This window comes from Scomber japonicus, chromosome 3 (assembly GCF_027409825.1).
Source record: "Scomber japonicus isolate fScoJap1 chromosome 3, fScoJap1.pri, whole genome shotgun sequence".
Taxonomy (NCBI): Eukaryota; Metazoa; Chordata; class Actinopteri; order Scombriformes; family Scombridae; genus Scomber; species Scomber japonicus.
This window is the reverse complement of record NC_070580.1, coordinates 38,694,077-38,714,768: the sequence shown is the minus strand read 5'-3', so window position 1 is coordinate 38,714,768 and position 20,692 is coordinate 38,694,077. Positions and strand designations below refer to the sequence as shown.

Here is a 20,692-nt window from a genome sequence, read left to right as displayed (position 1 = left end):
GCACAAAACCATGAGTACGAATGAGGCCAACAGCCAACAGGTCAAAGTGAAGCAGAATGAAGTTTAAGGTTCAACAAACCCAAAACATGAACTTCCTATATGAGGATGCAGGAAGTTAAAACTAAAGGAGATGACATGTTTTTAGTGTTGCAGCCGCTCAGTATCAGCGGTAGATTACCTTCATAATGACTGCAGGACTGTTCATATTGTCTACTTCACAAGCGATGAGAAAGGTACAAGACAGGCCTGTCAGAGTGTGACACGCTCTCACACACACTCACACTCACACTCACACACACACACACACACACACACACACACACACAGCTATTGATCAGCCTGTAATCTTCTCTCTGAAGCATGAAGAATCCATCAGAGTGATCAGTGACATGGGAGACGTGTACACCGGTGTGTCATGTCCGTTCAGACTGAGTATATTTACACAAACTCCCTCCCCCCTTCACCCCCCCTACCCACCCCCCACCCTTCCTTCACCCCCCCCCCCCCCATATTGGATGTCTGACGTTCATCCATCAGCCGTACATCGTGCTGTAGATCCTGTTTCACACTAACAGCTCGTCACTCAGACAGGAAGCTGATATCCAGCTGCACATTTACACCAAAGGTAAAATGTTATATCTGGGTCAGTGATAAATAAATAAGTGTTGGTAAGATGATGAATTCATAAATCAATTAAACTAGTTTTAAAAGCAGCATCAGGTTAAAACAGCAGCAGATAAATTCAGACTGAACTTAGCATCTCCGCAGCAAGACAGCATGGAGGTTACACCTCAATACAATTAATATATTAACAAAAAATGTACATTTAGTACTTTTGTTGCTCTTATATAATTTAAATGACATTTAAACCATTTTTTACCAAAAGTAAGACTGAATGCTCCTGAACATGTCAAATGGTGTAGGAAGGAAGGAAGGATGTAAGATCATGCCAAACTAGTTGATATGGTGTTAGGAAGGAAGGAAGGAAGGAAGGATGTAAGATCATGCCAAACTAGTTGATATGGTGTTAGGTAGGTAGGAAGGAAGGAATGAAGGAAGGAAGGATGTAAGATCATGCCAAACTAGTTGATATGGTGTTAGGTAGGTAGGAAGGAAGGAAGGAAGGAAGGATGTAAGATCATGCCAAACTAGTTGATATGGTGTTAGGTAGGTAGGAAGGAAGGAAGGAAGGATGTAAGATCATGCCAAACTAGTTGATATGGTGTTAGGTAGGAAGGAAGGAAGGAAGGAAGGAAGGATGTAAGATCATGCCAAACTAGTTGATATGGTGTTAGGTAGGAAGGAAGGAAGGAAGGAAGGAAGGAAGGAAGGAAGGAAGGTGTTTTATTGACTATTTACTGTTTTTAAGCAACGTTCAATTATTTGGTACAAAGTTTTTATGGTTACACCACTTAGACATTTTTACCATAATCCTCTAATATATTCTCCTTCCTTCCTTCCTTCCTTCCTTCCTTCCAAAGTTTTTATGGTTACACCACTTAGACATTTTTACCATAATCCTCTAATATATTCTCTCTAAATGGATTAAAAGCAGAAATTTGATGCTGGGTCCACAAAAAAAGAATGTGTGAAGTTATTCATACGTTTATTTTCACATTTTAACCCTTTAAATTTAAACTAAACCTCATGGAGACAATAAAACATCATTGATCCTTTTATTATGACTCCTAGTATTTATATTTTCCTCCTCTGGGATTAATAAAGTAGTGTCTTATCTTTATGGGGCTGATGATGAACTTGATCTCTGTTAGTTTAGTATCACTTAGCTGAAGTTTACATTCACAGTATTTTGTGTTTCTGATTTTATATGAGCTTAAATTATGGTTGTATTCTAATTAAAATGCAATAACTGAGTTTGATGAATTAAATCAGACTCCTGGCCAACGTTGGACAGAAGCGATACGTTCCTGTTAGTTTTCCACACAGCGCTGCTTCATCATTAATTTCAGACTTTCGAGTTTAAAGACATTCACACAGTCACCTTCATCTGTCACAGCTTCACTTCCACACGATGACAGCAAGGATGACAGCAGCGATTCAGAGCACATAAATCACATAAATCAGCCGTCAGATTTGTCTAAACTCTGTTATAACGCTATGAAATGTTTTATTATAGTCAATGTCAGTTTTTCTTGCCTTGTACAATATCTCTGCAGGCGAACTGAACGCTTACAGTTATATGAAACTTAGATTAGATTTCACTCCATGTTCAGATGTCAGGACAATGCCGACGTTTCAAATAGATCCAACTGGAATCACTGACACCAGCAGAAACAATAAAGACACATGGTGCAGGCTGCTAGAAGAGAAATATACAAAGATATTACAGTCAGAGTAGTGGAGTCTTCCTCAGCGGGATAAAAACCAATTAAACAGCAGTATGCTAAATATATATATATGCATTTATATATACAGCAGAATATCTGAGTGAATTGAGTCATAGGCTGTTTACTCCACAGTGCTCTACATCTACCTTCTAATTATCTCCATTATATAACATCAGAACCTCAAATATTCCACATGGTCCATTTTAAAGATGTGAAAACTACGAAGATGTAACTATAGAGACACAAAATGATGATGCTAAGTCAGTGTCTGAAGTCTTGATTTGCTGCTGAGAGAACTATGTAGTGTTTATTATACAGAGAGCAGTGAAGGAGTGAATAAAGGAGTGATTCCAAGCACCAAAGACTAATGATAATACCAATATATACCAGTATCCATCCATCCATCCATCCATCCACCGACCTACCTACCTACCTACCTATCTATCTATCTATCTATCTATTATATCAATCATCAATATCATCTGTATAGTAAACAAGTCTTTTTGCTTCATTCACTCGTCTGGTGGTGATGATTGGTTGTACCACAGTCACATTTAACCAGACTGAACTACACCGGTTCCGGTCAGACCTGGCAGACCCAAACGTATCGTGAGGGTCTGCTGGGAACGTCTGGCAGAGTCTCCTGTCAGAGAGAGTTTCAACCCACAACTCCGGGAGAGCTTCGACCACGTACCGGGGGAGGCGGGGGACATTGAGTCCGACTGGGCCATGTTCCGTGCCTCCATTGTTAAGGCGGCTGACCTGAGCTGTGGCCGCAAGGTGGTCGGTGCCTGTCGGGGCGGCAATCCCCGAACCCGCTGGTGGACACCGGCGGTGAGGGATGTCGTCAAGCTGAAGAAGGAGTCCTATAGGTCCTTATTGGCCTGTGGGACTCCGGAGGCAGCAGACGGGTACCGGCAGACCAAGCCAGGGGCAGCTACGGCGGTCGCTGAGGCAAGAACCCGGACATGGGAGGAGTTCGATGAGGCCATGGAGCACGACTTCCTGTTACTACTACTACTACTATTACTACTGTTACTACTACTACTGATACTACTAGTACTACTGTTAGTACTATTACTACTACTACTATTACTGTTACTACTACTGTTACTGCTAGAACTACTGATACTACTGTTAGTACTACTACTACTACTGTTAGTACTACTACTACTACTGCTACTACTACTACTGATACTACTACTACTACTGCTACTACTACTGTTAGTACTACTACTACTGTTACCACTACTGATACTACTACTGATACTACTACTACCACTGTTAGTACTACTACTAGTAGTACTACTACTACTACTGTTAGTACTACTTCTACTACTACTACTACTACTGTTAGTACTACTACTGCTGTTACTACTAATACTATTACTACCACTACTGATACTACTGATACTACGACTGCTACTACTAATACTACTACTGATACTACTACTAATACTACTACTACAGTTACTGCTACTGTTACTACTACCTCTACAGTTATTACTGAGCAGTCCACCGGCTGCCAGACAAAGCTCATAAAAGCTCATAAAGAGCGACGACTTATCGCCTCCTCTGCAGCTCAGTAACGACTCTTCCACCGGGAGCCAACCTCACAATTTATCTGCACAAGCAACGACTAAATATTGATCCAGGTGATCATTCTTTACTTAAAGTATGTCGGTATCATTGTGTGTGTGTGTGTGTGTGTGTGTGTGTGTGTGTGTGTGTGTGTGTGTGTGTGTGTGTGTGTGTGTGTGTGTGTGTGTGTGTACTAAGGCCATACAGTGTGCTGAATTATGGCCTTGTTCCCCTCCAAACACTGAATGTTGGAATTATGGCAGCCAGTGTGGAAACTTGCAAGGTCGAGGTGTGTGTGTGTGTGTGTGTGTGTGTGTGTGTATGTGTGTGTGTGTGTGTGTGTGAGTGTGTGTGTGCGTGTGTGTGTGTGTGTGTGTGTGTGTGTGTGTGCCAGGCTGCCATCAGGTAAGTCTGAACTGTGAGCAGTATGAGAACAGAGCCTCTCTGCTCTGGATGCATTTAACTCTTAAACATTCACACCCAAAAAAGAAGAAGTAGAAAAATATCTCTGTCCGTTTTATAGCAGAAAGAAAACCAGCCGACCACTCTGGGTTTTAATACGAGTCTCTAGTTAACAGTTAAGGTGTTTATTTTCACTGAGAGTCCACTTCTGATTGGATTTGCCTCAATAAAAGTAAATATTTTACATTTATTTTCATGCACGAGAGAAACATATCAAACCCAGAATAAAGTGGTCATCCTGTAAGTAATATGCAGCGTTATGTGGAAGGAACTCCATAAAATAGTGTTTTTATTAAGGCCACTCTGCACTAGCATAGCTGCTGTAAATGATTTCCACTAACCACCAGCTTATAGCTCTGCACAGCCGCTCCTGTGATGTGTGTAACCACTAAACCACATACACACACACACACACACACACACACACACACACACACACACACACACACACACACACACACACACACACACACACACACACACACACACACACACACTTCCATTGATTTTGTGTCTTCTCCTGTTCTGCAGGGATAACACATTATTTTACTCTGTATTATTAATCGGGATATTTACACCAGAGACTATTTCTGATTCATTGATTTGAAAAAAATCTAATTCAATATTACGAGACTGTGGACATAAAAAAAAACAACCCATAGTTAGAGTGACAGCTGCCATCTAATGTCCTCAGTAACTGTGAAGCAGAGTCACTAAAGAGACTCTTAACTACTAAAAAGGGACCCAAAAATGACAAAAAAGAGACTCAAAACAGCGGTCATCTACCGAACAGTGAGATGGATTTCATAAAGAGACCCAAAACTACTAAAATGAGACCCAAGAATGACTAAAAAAACACCAAAAAGAGGTGACAGCATCTGGTTGCCGTGGTAACAGTGAGGTAGATGTAGTGTATCACTCTAAGGGGTGGTATATTTCACCACATAGAGCAGTGAGGGTAACTGTGGACTTTAACTACCATCGCCCCCCCCCCCCCTAACCTTTTAACTCTTCCCTGGTTATTATTGTTGCCATGACGACGAATGAAACCTTGTCAAAGTGATAATTTGAACACAAATCATCATCATCTCTTTGGATTCACATATCTGGAGTTTAATTTGGAGAAGTTGTTGGACTTTATTTATAACATAATATTAATTTATGTACGGTATTCAGCATTTATAAGCAGTATATAGACAATTAGTCACTGTTGTGTAACGTTATAGCACAGTACAGTGTAAATGTAAAGTTTTTTAAGTGTTTCTGATCGTCAGTATAAACATCTGTGACTCCTGTTGAATCATTTATAACTGCTGTATGAACAGTTAATGAATCTCTGAAACTCAGTTAGTTAGTTAACATCTCTGTAATCATATTATCGGGAGGTTTAAATACATTTATAACCAGTTTGAAGTTCAGAGTTTTGACACTCCTGACAAGTAATATACAGGATTTTAATCATTTCATCAGCATGTATTAATATTAGTGAAGGACAGGAAGTATTAAGCTGGAGGCTGAAGCTCAGGTAGGATGGACCGGGCCACTCAGGTCTTTATAATTCAGGTTGAGGAGGAACCTCTAAATGTCAGCGTGGCCGACCTCACTGACTGACTGAGACTCACAGCTCGGGCTGCTCGGGTCCGGAGGGAAAACATTTCAAAGCAACGAACCTCTGACCTCCAGTCCTACTCTATATCTTTTAAATTCTCTTTTCGGCAGCAGAAGGAAGTGAGACAACTTTTTTTTTGGTGGAGTAACAAGCAGAGGAGGTGAATGTCACTGTGTGTTTCTGTCAGTGTGACTGTTGTAGTGAGCCGAACCTCAAACCCAACACACACAAACAGACCGATATACTGATGTATGACTTTCAGTTCAGACTCAGAAAGCACTTAAAACTCTCTCTGATGTACTTTCTGTGTCCTGAAGAATGTTCCCACTCCTGGAAAACATTAAAAACTGTTTCAAAATACATGAAGAATATCAGTCTGACAGCAGGAAATGAAGAGTTTTTACTTTAAGGGGGGAAAATGGGGCAAAGTGTGAGAGAGTCTTATGTAAAAGAAAGCAAATTGTACAAATATGAGGTTTGGTGAGCCGAGACTTTGAGGCGTAAATTTACTGCTGAGACAAAAAGAAAAGAAAGATACAAGAGATAAATAATAATATGTGGAATAAAGTTGTTTTTCTTATTTGATTTGCTGAATTTTGCTGACTTTTATTTTACCTTTTAAGACTCGCAGTAGATTGAGCTCATAACAGAAGATGCATTTAAATATACAATCCTTCACATTTGTATACTAACTATAATCATCTTTCTGTATGTTGGTTTAGAGGAAAGGATGATGCTTGTACTGTATATGAACATTTACACCACCTAGAAAGAATCCTCCACGTTAAACTCTGGTTTCATGGTTTCATCATGTGACTCCAGAACTAATTTAGCACCTCGTCCTTTTTGGTGGGACTCACATTAAGATCTGCTGTGTTGTTTTTCTAATGAGGAAAGAAATAAAACTACTTTCCTGGAGCCACATTTCACCTTTGGCAGACATCAGTTAACTCTTCCTTGTGGACATATGACACAATGCAGAGAGAAACAGCAGCTAGTAGCAGTGAGAACGACACAAAGTTAGTTCGTGAACGGTAGATGGACTGTACGATTTTGTAGTCATTATGACAAATCAAAGCTCTTTTACTCTACATGTCTCATTCAACCATTCACACACTGATAACAGGAGCTACCACACAGAGGGCCAACCTGTTCATCAGGAGGAAACCATTCACACACATTCTCACGCCATCGGTACAGCAATGGGAGCAGTTTGGGGTTCAGTCAACATGAGGACTGGAGGAGACGGGAATCGAACCGCTGATCTTCCAATTGGTGGATAATGTTTGCATGACAACTAAATGTTATGTTAACATTAAAAGTAACGTTAAGGCCCATTAAAGCTCAACATTAAATACAGACGGAGCCTTCTGTCCGTGCTCTGTGTTCATTTCCTGCATATTTCTTCATGTTTCCATAAAGCTTACGGATATGGACCAAACGGAGCAGTACCACCGGAAACCATGGGGGGCAGTGTTGCTGTCACTACTCCTTCTAGTTCAAGGGAGTCAAACATGTGGCCCGTGGGCCAGAACCGGCCCGCCAAGGGGTCCAATGCGGCCCACTTTCTTCTTCCTTTCCTCTCTTCCTTCCATCTGTCCTTGCTCCCTTTCTTCCTTTCATCTTCCTTTCCTGTCTTCTTTTCCTTCCTTCCTTCCTTCTTGTCTTCTCTTCCGTTCTCCCTTCCTTCCTTCCTTCTTCCCTTCCTCTCTTCCTTCCATCTTTCTTTCCTGTCTTCTTTTTTCTCTCCTTCCTTCCTTCCTTCCTCTCTTCATTTCCTTCCTTCTTGTCTTCTCTTCCTTTCTCCCTTTTTCCCTTCCTTCCATCTGTCCTTGCTCCCTTTCTTTCTTCCTTCCTGCACGTTTCCATAAAGCTTACGGATACGGACCAAACAGAGCAGTACCACCGGACACCATGGGGGGGCAGTGTTGCTGTCACTACTCCATACGTAGCTCTAGTGAGACAAGGAAAAGAAGGTTCTGAGGGTTCTTCCTGTTAAAAGATGTTCTCCCACTCTGAGTCTGGTTCTGAGGGTTCTTCCTGTTAAAAGATGTTCTCCCACTCTGAGTCTGGTTCTGAGGGTTCTCCCACTCTGAGTCTGGTTCTGAGGGTTCTTCCTGTTAAAAGATGTTCTCCCACTCTGAGTCTGGTTCTGAGGGTTCTTCCTGTTAAAAGATGTTCTCCCACTCTGAGTCTGGTTCTGAGGGTTCTTCCTGTTAAAAGTTGTTCTCCCACTCTGAGTCTGGTTCTGAGGGTTCTTCCTGTTAAAAGATGTTCTCCCACTCTGAGTCTGGTTCTGAGGGTTCTTCCTGTTAAAAGATGTTCTCCCACTCTGAGTCTGGTTCTGAGGGTTCTTCCTGTTAAAAGGAGTTTTTTCTCTCCACTGTCACCAAGTGCTGCTCATGTGGGAATGTTGAGTCTCTTTAAATGAAACCTGAAGAGTTCGGTTTAGACCTGCTCTATGTGGAAAGAGCCTTCGTATGACTCTGCTGTGATTCCGCGCTTTATAAATAAAGATTGATTGATTGATTCTTTTCTCCCTGGTTCTGAAGTGGATTCATGGAGGTTAGGGTTATGATATCTTGGGGAAATCACGCCAAATCTATAAATATGTGTTTCACGTCTGTGTGTTTGACTGAGTTATAACTTCAAGAAGAAATTGCAGCTCTACATTTTCAGAGGCTTTCAGTCCAGACATATTCCACTTTGACAAAGTAGCCCAGATCAGGATTAGCACAGATTGAATTTAGTTGAGAAGCTGATTTGAGATCAGATTATTATCGGCCTAACCTCGCTGAACATGCACATTTGCTTTGGGGTCAGGCTTAAATCGCATTTGTGAAAGTTGATTGGATTAAACCAAGACAGAATTTGGTCCATTATCCCTGAAACCATGTAATTCATGAAGTCTGTAGTGCTCTCTCTTCAAAAAAAAAAAAAAAAGACAGAGTAGAAATATGTAGAAACATCATGCATATTTTACAATGTTTGATCAAATAAGTAATAAATGGTTTGCTTTGAGAGTAGATGAATCAGAAAGAGAGGGAGAGACGCTTTCATCATCAGAGCCATTTTACACTCAGGCCATCAGCAGAATATCAAAGTGCTGCATATGTATTCACACTTAGAGAGAATACAGAGCAGGATGACTGAGCTTGTTAGTGATACAGAGGCAGCAGCGGTGGTCAACTCCAGGTCAAACACATCTGCATAACGCCGCTCCACAGCAGCCGCTCACTAGCCACTAAATGTCAAAACACTGATTTTCAGAGCTGGAAAAGTAAGTTAACATCATATCGTATAATTCACTACCTTCAAAACAAGGTGTAGAGTTTAGGTGTTAATGTGAAGAGACGCAATGTTTTTATCTGCTCCACACATGAAAGCAGGAAAAATCAATTACACCTGGTTGATTTCTTTTCATCTAGATGAATCACACACCGAATCAATTGGAGCCTCGTGGATAAACAGTGAGGGGTTCAAAGCTGAACGCACCTGGATGTTGAACTATACAGTGAGTCATAATTAGAGACATATCTTGCACATATCTGTAGTGTTTCCAATGCATAAAAATATACTTGGACTGATATGCCTCCACCAAAAAGAGCTTTTTATACTTTAGTGTTTACTGGGTTTTCTTTTCTCTTCAAAAGAAAACTAAAGTGACAGAGAGAGAGTGTGTGTGAGCGTCGCTGCTGTTCACGGACCTGTAATGATTCAAGATGCTTTTCAAAAGCTTAAGATTTATTTCTGCTGCATTTGTGGCATTTCATGACTATAAATCGTCTTGTCCTGAACACAATGGCTGAACCCAAACACTGTCCTGAGGCGACCACAGTGCTGCTGGTGTGTTATGAAAGATTGTTTGCTTTGAGGAGAGACTCTTTCTTTCTTTCTTTCTTTCTTTCTTCAGATATTCACATTCAGATTCAACACAACAGCTCAATCTTACTGTATCTCTCACCTGTCTGAAGCTGGCAGGTGTGTTTAGTGTCATACCTGTAGGACTCAAGCTGGCGTGCTGAATGTGTTTTTCCACATGGTAAGTCAAGGTAAGGGAAGTTTTCCTGTTGAGGGTTCTTATTCGTCACAGATTGACTGCAATCAGACTTGCCAGCAAGCACGACTGCAGCAGTGAAGCTCACCAAAGTGTGAGCGGAGATGTGTTTCAGCACCGGCATAATGGAAAACTCAAATAGACTGAGTGTGACTTAGGGCAGTTTCAGACCTTAGTAGTTCAGTCTGGATGGTTTACAATTCATTTGGGCAGATCTGAACTTAATCATGTATGATTATTTTAGTTAGCAAAACTAAAAAAAACCTGTGATGACGTTTGTTTTTTTTATGAACTGGTCTTTAGATTGGGATTGGGGAGATTATGTAAAGGATGTAAAATCTTAAAAAAGATCATCCAGAACATTATTCTTTCTTATTTCTCAAGTTCCTGTAAAGTTTATTTTAAAAGCTTCATGCAGGTCATGATGTTCTGTACTGTACACATTAAATCACATAAAACCTGTTAGTCTGCTGTCATTGAACCTTGTGGTTTGTTTATGTTTGAGTGCAGGAATGAAACACACCCTGTGTTACTGTGAAGCTACAACATTTATCAGAAGAGATCTGACAAAGCTCCGCCCCTCACCTGACTCACCTGAGACAAACCAGGAAACAGTTTATTGTTGGTCTCTAAAGAGACACACAGACTGAAAAACAGAGCATCAGATTCACCTTCAGACCAAACTAACAACTTCCTCTGAGTGAGTACAGCTACAGGAGAGAAAAGTGGAAAACTACAACTCTGCTGCTTCAACCTGCTGACTCTCCACACACTGAAGGTGAGTTTGACTAAAAACTGGAGTCACACTGAAAGTAAATGTCAGTGAAGTTAGTAGAGGAGCAGCGTTAGCTGATGAAAGATATTCTAGGTGAGGCTGTTTGTGCCGAAGCTTTCGGTAACTAAAAATAACTACAGACGAAGAAAAACTGTCATACGAACATAAAATGTACCAATGTGTGTGTGTGTGTGTGTGTGTGTGTGTGTGTGTGTGTGTGTGTGTGTGTGTGTGTGTGTGTGTGTGTGTGTGTGTGTGTGTGTGCCCTTATCTGTACATGAACTTTGCTCTTCTGTCTTCCTGAGTGATAAACTTCTCAATGACTTTGGTCTTGTTTTTAATGAAGCTTGACTCAGAGAAATAAAACTCTAAATCTGTTAAAGTCAGGAATATTCTGTGTGAAGTTTTTCTCAATGAGAACATAGCCACTGCTGGGGTGACTTTCCTAGTTCCCCAGGAAAGACAGGAAATTACCGTATATGCAAATGACCCTCTAAATAAAGGTTTATATGTTATATATGGCTCATTCTTGATAATTCTAAACACATTCACCTGTAGAATAAACAGTATTTATTTAGTTTTAAGGATTATTTTGGGGGGAAAACTAAAGATGAAAAAAAGGAGGGAGGGGAGCCATGACTGACTGTACTTTCTGTCTGCTGTGTTTTCAGCTTCACTCAGAGACTAAATGGCTTCCAGATCAGAGGAGGATCTCTGTTGTCCGGTCTGTCATGAGGTCTTTCGAGATCCTGTTGTTCTGTCATGTAGCCACAGCTTCTGTAAAGACTGTCTGAAGAGCTGGTGGAGAGAGAAACCAACACATGAGTGTCCAGTTTGTAAGAGAAGATCTTCAAAGGATGAACCACCTCGTAACCTGGTGTTAAAGAACCTGTGTGAGTCCTTCTTACAGGACAGAGATCAGAGAGCTTCAGAGGCTCTCTGCAGTCTGCACTCTGAGAAACTCAAACTCTTCTGTCTGGACCATCAGCAGCCAGTGTGTCTCGTCTGCAGAGATTCAGAAAAACACACCAACCACAGATTCAGACCCATCGATGAAGCTGCACGACAACACAAGAAGGAACTTGAGGAAACTCTGAAGCCCTTAAAGAAGAAGTTAAAGGTTTGTGAAGAAGTTAAAGTGAAGTTTGATCAAACAGCAAAACACATTAAGGTCCAGGCCCAACACACAGAGAGGCAGATTAAGGAGCAGTTTAAGAAGCTTCACCAGTTTCTAGAAGAGGAAGAGGAGGCCAGGATGGCTGCTCTGAGGGAGGAAGAGGAGCAGAAGAGTCAGATGATGAAGGAGAAGATGGAGGCTCTGAGCAGAGAGATAGCAGCTCTTTCACACACAGTCAGAGCCACAGAGGAGGAGCTGAGAGCTGAAGATGTCTCATTCCTGAACAACTACAAGGCTGCAGTGGAAAGAGTCCAGCGCTGCCCCCTGCTGGATGATCCACAGCTGCCCTCGGGAGCTCTGATAGACCAGGCCAAACACCTGGGCAACCTGGCCTTCAACATCTGGAACAACATGAAGGAGATGGTCTCCTACACTCCTGTCATTCTGGATCCAAACACTGCTCATCCAGAACTCATCCTGTCTGAAGATCTGACCAGCGTGAGAATAGGAGAGAAACAGCAGCTTCCTGATAATCCAGAGAGGATGAACTCCTTGATCTCTGTCCTGGGCTCTGAGGGCTTTAACTCAGGGACTCACAGCTGGGATGTCGAGGTTGGAGACAGTACATTCTGGGAACTGGGTGTGTTATCAGAGTCTGTTCAGAGGAAGGGAAACATACAGTCTGGATTATGGACAATATGTTTCTATAAAGGTATATACTTAGCATGGTTACCACCAGCTCCCCTCACTGTTCTCCCAGTGAAGAAGAAGCTCCAGAGGATCAGAGTGAATCTGAACTGGAACAGAGGAAATCTGTCGTTCTCTGATCCTGATACTAACACACACATACACACCTTCACACACACTTTCACTGACACACTGTTTCCATGCATTAACACTACGGATAAACTCCCACTGAAGATTTCTCCACTGAAGGTCTCTGTGACAGTGAGATGATGATGATGATGATGATGATGATGATGATGACTATCATGTCTTAAAGGGAAAAGTTTCTGAATTTAACCTCTGAAGCTTCTGTCTCATTATTCCTAAATATGTCGCTTTAGTTGTTTTTGTCAAATATAAAATAATTTGATTTAATTTCTGAATTTCATGTGTTTCACTCTTTTTATTGATACTGTGCCATTTAAATATTTCTATGTTTTCTGATTATATCTTTGTGTGAAGCCAATAATCAATGACTGCATGTTGAACTGTATTTTAAACTCTAGTTCAGATTATAAAGAAACAAACAAGTGATTTCTGTTAAATTACATTCCTGTATGGAAACAACTGCATGGAATCACATATTTCTATATTTTCTGTTTTATCCAGTGAAATCAAAATTATTCTGTTTTCATCATTTAATGAGAAGAGTGGTTTTATTTAAGGTGGACGGTGGACTTGTGAGTTTTAAGGTGGACTTGTGAGTTTGGGTTTATGTTGGTGATTTAAAAACTGAACTTTGTTGTTTCTCTCTGAATAAGGAAACCTGCTAAATGTAGAAAATGTAAATGACAGCTGATGTTTGCTGGATGTTCATGTGACCTGCTGTGATTCTTTTCTTTGTGTGAAAATCAATAAAAAGTGAAGCTGGAGATGTGTTCAGATTTATCGTCATGTTTAGTCTCTGACCTCCATTTTTATCAAGCGTATCAACACACACAGACTTTACCAATCTAACACAATACAAACACTTCTGCAGTCTTTAAAAAGTTAGTGAGATGACGAACAAAGAATAGCCAAAAACAGAGAGAGACGAAACCCATGAATATTACATGAATAGATATTTTTGTATAATTAATACTCAAAATCATTACCTCTAGTTCTTTTATTTGTTCCTCATTATTACTGATGGCATTTAGTTTCCTTCTAAATGTTTGTTGTAACAGACCAGTCTTACTTATGTCCCAGTCTGTACTCATAATATTCCCTAGTACCTCTTTCCTACTTTATGTGAACATACCCATTTTTATTACTATGCCACAGTACCCCTTATAATATTTCTGGATACCCCTTTCCTGCCATATTCCATAATACTCCTCACTCCCACTTTCCTACAATATTTCCTTGTACCGCTTACTTATAATATTACATATCACCCCTTTCTTTTAATAATCCCAGGTACCCATTTCCTGCAACATTTCATGGTACCGCTGTCCTTTAAAGTTAGGTGGTACCCCTTATTTATAACATTCCCTGGTACCCTTTTCTTATAATATGACAGGTATTCCTTACATATAATATTGTCTGGTACCCCTTTCCTAAAATATTCAATCACACTGATCCTTTAATATCCTTTCATATTCCTTACTTATAATGTCTCTTGGTGTCCTTTTAGTACAATATGTCAACATCCACCTTTACATTACTACTCCACAATACCCCCATGATATTTCAGGGTACCCCTTCTCTACAATATTACAGGGTACCCTTTTCCTAAAACATCCCATGGTACCATTTCCTTTAATACTCCATGGTACCCCTCATCTACAATATTACAGGGTACCCCTTTCCTGCCATATTCCATAATACTCCTTATTTATAATATTCCAGGGTATTTCGGCAATCTCAATGTGCTACAGAGCAGAAAATAAAAGAAAAAAAGAAAAAGAAAAGGTTAAAAGAGAACATATAAAAGACACTTAGCAAAATGCTTTAGTCTTACTGGTCAGTATCAAGTGTAACAGTAGATGTAAGCAGAGAGTAGCACACAGAGCACAAGGTAGTAGCAACATGCGCTAACTCTAAGCACTACACTACAGCACTTTACGCTTCTGTGTTAGCATTGTGTGTACAAACACACACACACACACACACACACACACACACACACCAATTGAGCAGTAAGAGTGTCAATATAACCCATGTATATATATAGAGAGAGAGTATCAGTACTAGCTCGGCCGCTAGCTCAGTTAACTGGCAAAACAGACAGACAGGAATTAGCCAATCACAAAAAAGTAGCTCAGTTTCTGCCCAGCGACAGGTTGCTAAGGCCCTACGGTTGCTAAGGGCAGCTAAGGCATACGGTTGCTATGGCGATGTGAGAATCTGCTTGGAAATTCTCAAAATGCCCCCAGAATTTGGCTTCTGACAAGGTCCCGAACAATTGCAAACTGTGAGAAAACCGTAACTCCTGTCCAAAAACCGAAAACACCGTGAGAGACACAGAAGCCGGCAGATTCTGACAGTGTTTATTTTATTCACATATTCCTTAAAATGAGCGAGTAAGCTCAGTGCGAACACAGAGTGAGATTCTTTTGAAAAAAGAAGACGATTACATTACGGTCAATGGGGAGCGAGACAGGTATTGCTGCCGGTCTCTGCCCCATCGTTTAAATTTTGTGCAGACCCCGCCTGTCAAAGTCACATTTTATGAGTCCCAACACCTATGTCTACATTTTGACCAAAAATTATTTGTCTGCTTTTTACGGTTTGGCCGTGAGCTCGAGTTAAAAATAAAAATGAAGGTTATTTTTTACTGCTTCTCACACTCAAGCTAACTGCCGCTTCCACTCTAACTTTGAAGAAAAAGTGATTTCCACTCCTCGTTTGACTGCTCATAGTTTGAAAAGTTTACATGTTATGTTAAAACAGTTTGGTATTTTAGAGAGAGCACAAGTTTTCCTCCGTTTTAAAGTTTGAATCACATTTCTAAGTGCAGGTATGAGAGAGCTAGGTGACTCTGAAAAAAGGTGAAAAAATGTGAAATTTTGTGGGTTTTTCAAAAAGTTCCCATTCATTTCCAATGGTGAATTCTCCCGGGGGTTTTTTGGGAATAACTTTGGGAAGAATTGGAATTTCAACACCAAAAGTCATAGCACCTCTGTCCCGATCGAGCCGCACGTTCTGATGTATATATTGTCGGTGTTTGCCTTGGAGTTGCGCACCCGTGGCACTAATAAGAAGTATGAAGAAGATTAAGAGATTACTGGATCTCAGTGATGCATTTGATCCAGTAAACCTCAACATATTACGAGACTGACTGAACTTTTTGGCACAGTACTAAACTGGTTTGAAACCCTCTTAAAGGACAGTATAGGGACTACTTTATGTCTGTAGGTAATTACACATCTGAGTGGACAAATGTGACATGTGGAGTTCCCCAAGGCTCTTCTCTTCAACATCTACATGCTCTCACTAGCTCAGATTATAGACAACAATAAAATATCTTCCCATAGCAACACACACATTTACATAACTATATCACTAGGGGACTATGGTCCAATACAGACACAGAATAAGTGTATTGAACAGAGCAGTGATTGGATGTGACAGAGTTTTCTTCAATTAAACAAAGATTAAACTGAATGGCTGTTAAATGTTAAACACCAGAAAATGTTGAAGAATTATGCTGAAAGTATAACATGCATTAAAAAGTGACACCAAGGGGTCCTGACCATTGCATGGGACATGTTGGGAATGAAAATGGGCCAAAATATACATGCAATATAATATAATCTACCTCCCTGTCATTGAGTATTTCCATGAGAACAAAATTGTAAGTGGAGCTTTGAGTTGAGATGATCTTGTCACAGTACAGTAAGATAGGTGTGTTGAAGGGATTCTAGTGAGCTCAAGGCAAACTGGGTATGTCTGTCCAGCAAGAGTATTTACTCTCTCCCACTGACAGAGCTTCCTGTTCTCTTCTCATGACAGTTGCGCTGTGTGTTTCTCTAAAAAGCTCCACCTCTTACATTATATATGAGAGGAAACAGGAAACAGGAAGTCAGTGTTCGGCTGTGACTGAAAGGAGGCAGACAGACGGTGGGACTTAAACTGAGGGAGGACAGTTACAGCAGGGAGCACTGAAGTCCTGAAGCAGTGAAATAATTCAACTTCAACCTGCTGCTGACTGAAAAAACACCAAAGTTAAAGTAAGTGAAGAAACTTTGTACAGCAGGGAGGGAACCACAACTGACTTCCTGTTTTAACGTCGAGCATGTGGTTTTCAGCTCCACTCAGAGGCTAAATGACTCATCGTTAACACGTCATATATTGTTAATATATCATCAATATATCATTAATACATTGTTAAATGTGTAATCTGACTGGAATCAGACAGTTTTGTGTTTGAATCGTTTGTCTCAACTCTGTGACATCATCATTAAATCGGTTTCCTCTCTCTCTGGAGGTTCCTTTCGTCCAAGTTTAAAGCTGAGAGACAGCAGCTCTGCTCGGACCGCTCACACAGCGACACACGGTGAGTCCTGCAGCTACATGAATCAGCTGTTTATACACCTGCATGTATATATACTGTGTGTGAGTTCATGTGGTACTGCAGCAGCTGTGTGTTTGTTCTCTCTGTGCTTTAAATGAGAAGTGAAGCCTGCTACTCAGTTCTGCTTTTCTGTGATGACAGAATGACATCAAACTATTTTAAATCTCAGGTTTGTGCAGCAGCAAACAGTAACAGGATGCATCAAAATATATTTAGTGATGTGACAACACTGTGGTTAAGAGCTTCCAAACACTGTTAGGGCCAACCATGGGTCAGACAAAGGCTGGGCCTACATGTGACTCCAGCAGCCTAACCACGAGGCAGCTTTTGAAGCAAAAGAGAGACACATGAAGTCCAGTGACACTGCCAATTACATCACTGCAACTTTAAATATCAGCTGCACACAGTAAACAACGGTCTTCCATTGCTACGCTGCCAAAAGAAACTCCGACCGTCACCTCTGTGTTCAACCAAACACAATACCAGAAACTCACTGACTTTTTATACATAGACACCAATTACACGCAGACTGGTAACAGGTGTGGACAAGTTATCGTTCATAGCCATTTAAAGTGGTGTGTGTCAACTTGTGTGTATATTATCAGACCAAAACTTCAAGGGTATGTAAACTTTTTGATCAGGGCCAATTGGGCGGTTTCACTTATTATGACTTTAAAAGTGCGAACACAATTGTGTGATAATAATTCGCTTTGCCATTGATCACTAACCCTGAATGAAAGTTTTTTGCATGATCAATCATATTTTCTGAAAAATGGCCAATATTTCACAAATTCTGCCAGGGTATGTAAACGTATGAGCACAACTGTACTCGTCAGAATACAAAGACAATGGACTCAGTGGTCCGTTCAATCACAACAACAGTAGCTTATCTTAAAAGAACTAACTCAAACACACTTGTTGACCTGTTGAAAGGCGGCAGGGTGCCCTTTCTTCCTTTGCAGGCAGATTGAGAACACTGGGTTGTGGCTGCGCTCCCTTACAGTCCGGACACTTGACAGACCAGTGCTGCACTGACTTTGCTGGCTTCTGACCCATGGGAAGAGCAAAATAACTATCAAAGGATCTGTAGTTGAACTTTATAAAACGAGGAAAGGATATAAAAAGATTTGAGAATGCCAATCAATGTTCAAACTCTGATAAGGAAGTGGAAAATGAGGGGTTCTGTTGATACAAAGATACTTTCAGGTTGACCAAATAACTTCAGCTGACATACAGGCTTCTCTACAGGAAAGTGGTGTGGCTGTTTCAAGATGCAAAATAAGGAGGCACTTGAAGAAAAATGGACTGCACAGTTCAGTTGCCAGAAAATTGCCATTACTAACCCTAACCTATTACTAACCTTAACCCAGGGTATGTAAACTTATGAGCACAACTGTATATGAGTTAGCTGCCTGTTTCACTGTGTTCACCACACTAAACTGTGTATACCACCATAAGTAAGTTACTTTGTCGGTTTAAGAGTCACATGCTCTCAACCTGCTGCTGACTGAAAAAACACAAATCCAAGTGAAACTTTCGACAGCAGGCAGGAAACCACAACTGACTTTCAGTTTTAATGTCTTGTCTGCTTTGTTTCAGCTTCACTCAGAGACTAAATGGCTTCCAGATCAGAGGAGGATCTCTGCTGTCCGGTCTGTCACGAGGTCTTTAGAGATCCTGTTGTTCTGTCATGTAGCCACAGCTTCTGTAAAGACTGTTTGAAGAGCTGGTGGAGAGAGAAACCAACACATGAGTGTCCAGTTTGTAAGAGAAGATCCTCAAAGGAAGAACCACCTCGTAACCTGGTGTTAAAGAACCTGTGTGAGTCCTTCTTACAGGACAGAGATCAGAGAGCTTCAGAGGCTCTCTGCAGTCTGCACTCTGAGAAACTCAAACTCTTCTGTCTGGACCATCAGCAGCCAGTGTGTGTCGTCTGCAGTCATTCAGAAAAACACACCAACCACAGATTCAGACCCATCGATGAAGCTGCACCACAACACAAGAAGGAACTTGAGGAAACTCTGAAGCCCTTAAAGGAGAAGTTAAAGGTTTGTGAAGAAGTTAAAGTGAAGTTTGATCAAACAGCCAAACACATTAAGGTCCAGGCCCAACACACAGAGAGGCAGATTAAGGAGCAGTTTAAGAAGCTTCACCAGTTTCTAGAGGAGGAAGAGGAGGCCAGGATGGCTGCTCTGAGGGAGGAAGAGGAGCAGAAGAGTCAGATGATGAAGGAGAAGATGGAGGCTCTGAGCAGAGAGATAGCAGCTCTTTCACACACAGTCAGAGCCACAGAGGAGGAGCTGAGAGCTGAAGACGTCTCATTCCTGAACAACTACAAGGCTGCAGTGGAAAGAGTCCAGCGCTGCCCCCTGCTGGATGATCCACAGCTGCCCTCAGGAGCTCTGATAGACCAGGCCAAACACCTGGGCAACCTGGCCTTCAACATCTGGAACAACATGAAGGAGATGGTCTCCTACACTCCTGTCATTCTGGATCCAAACACTGCTCATCCAAAACTCATCCTGTCTGAAGATCTGACCAGTGTGAGAGATGGAGGAGCGAAACAGCAGCTTCCTGATAATCCAGAGAGGTTTAACTGCTACATCTTCTCTGTCCTGGGCTCTGAAGGCTTTAACTCAGGGACTCACAGCTGGGATGTCGAGGTTGGAGACAATGAAGACTGGGCAGTGGGTGTGTTATCAGAGTCTGGTCAGAGGAAGGGAATCATACTGTCTGGATTATGGACAGTAGAGTTATGTGATGATAAATACTCAGCATGGCCACCATCATCTCCCATCACTGTTCTCTCAGTGAAGAAGAAGCTCCAGAGGATCAGAGTGAATCTGGACTGGAACAGAGGAAATCTGTCGTTCTCTGATCCTGATACTAACACACACATACACACCTTCACACACACTTTCACTGACACACTGTTTCCATTCATTAACACTCGGGATAAACTCCCACTGAAGATTTCTCCACTGAAGGTCTCTGTGACAGTGAGATGATGATGATGATGATGATGATGATGATGACTCTCATGTCTTAAAGGGAAAAGTTTCTGAGTTTAACCTCTGAAGCTTCTGTCTCATTTCAAAATATGTTGCTTTAGTTCCATCCATCCATCTTCTTGCCGCTTATCCGGGGTCGGGTCACGGGGGCAGCAGCCTAAGCAGGGAAGCCCAGACTTCCCTCTCCCCAGCCACTTCGTCCAGCTCTTCCAGGGGGATCCCGAGGCGTTCCCAGGCCAGCCGAGAGACATAGTCTCTCCAGCGTGTCCTGGGTCTCCTACCGGTGGGACGGGCCCTGAACACCTCACCAGGGAGGTGTCCGGGAGGCATCCTGACTAGATGCCCGAGCCTCCTCATCTGGCTCCTCTCAACGCGGAGGAGCAGCGGGTCTACTCCGAGCTCCCTCCGGATAACTGAGCTTCTCACCCTATCTCTAAGGGAGAGCCCAGCCACCCTACGGAGGAAGCTCATTTCGGCCGCTTGTACCCGCCATCTTGTTCTTTGGGTC

At 41.6% G+C, this 20,692-nt stretch overlaps 3 protein-coding genes across 3 annotated transcripts in view; 2 read left to right on the top strand and 1 right to left on the bottom strand.

Annotated features, from left to right (window-relative positions):
• Positions 1 to 20,692, bottom strand: part of LOC128355634 (metabotropic glutamate receptor 7-like) — a 274,376-nt gene that overhangs the window by 119,852 nt on the left and 133,832 nt on the right. The gene's annotated exons all lie outside the window — the stretch shown is intronic.
• On the top strand, positions 11,521 to 12,906 carry LOC128355658 (zinc-binding protein A33-like). Its single transcript, XM_053315983.1, has one exon. It carries the CDS (start codon positions 11,521 to 11,523, stop codon positions 12,904 to 12,906), a length of 1,386 nt encoding a protein of 461 aa, XP_053171958.1.
• LOC128356250 (nuclear factor 7, ovary-like) lies at positions 18,781 to 20,181 on the top strand. Its single transcript, XM_053316735.1, has one exon. The coding sequence runs from the start codon at positions 18,790 to 18,792 to the stop codon at positions 20,179 to 20,181; it is 1,392 nt and encodes a 463-aa protein (XP_053172710.1). The 5' UTR covers positions 18,781 to 18,789.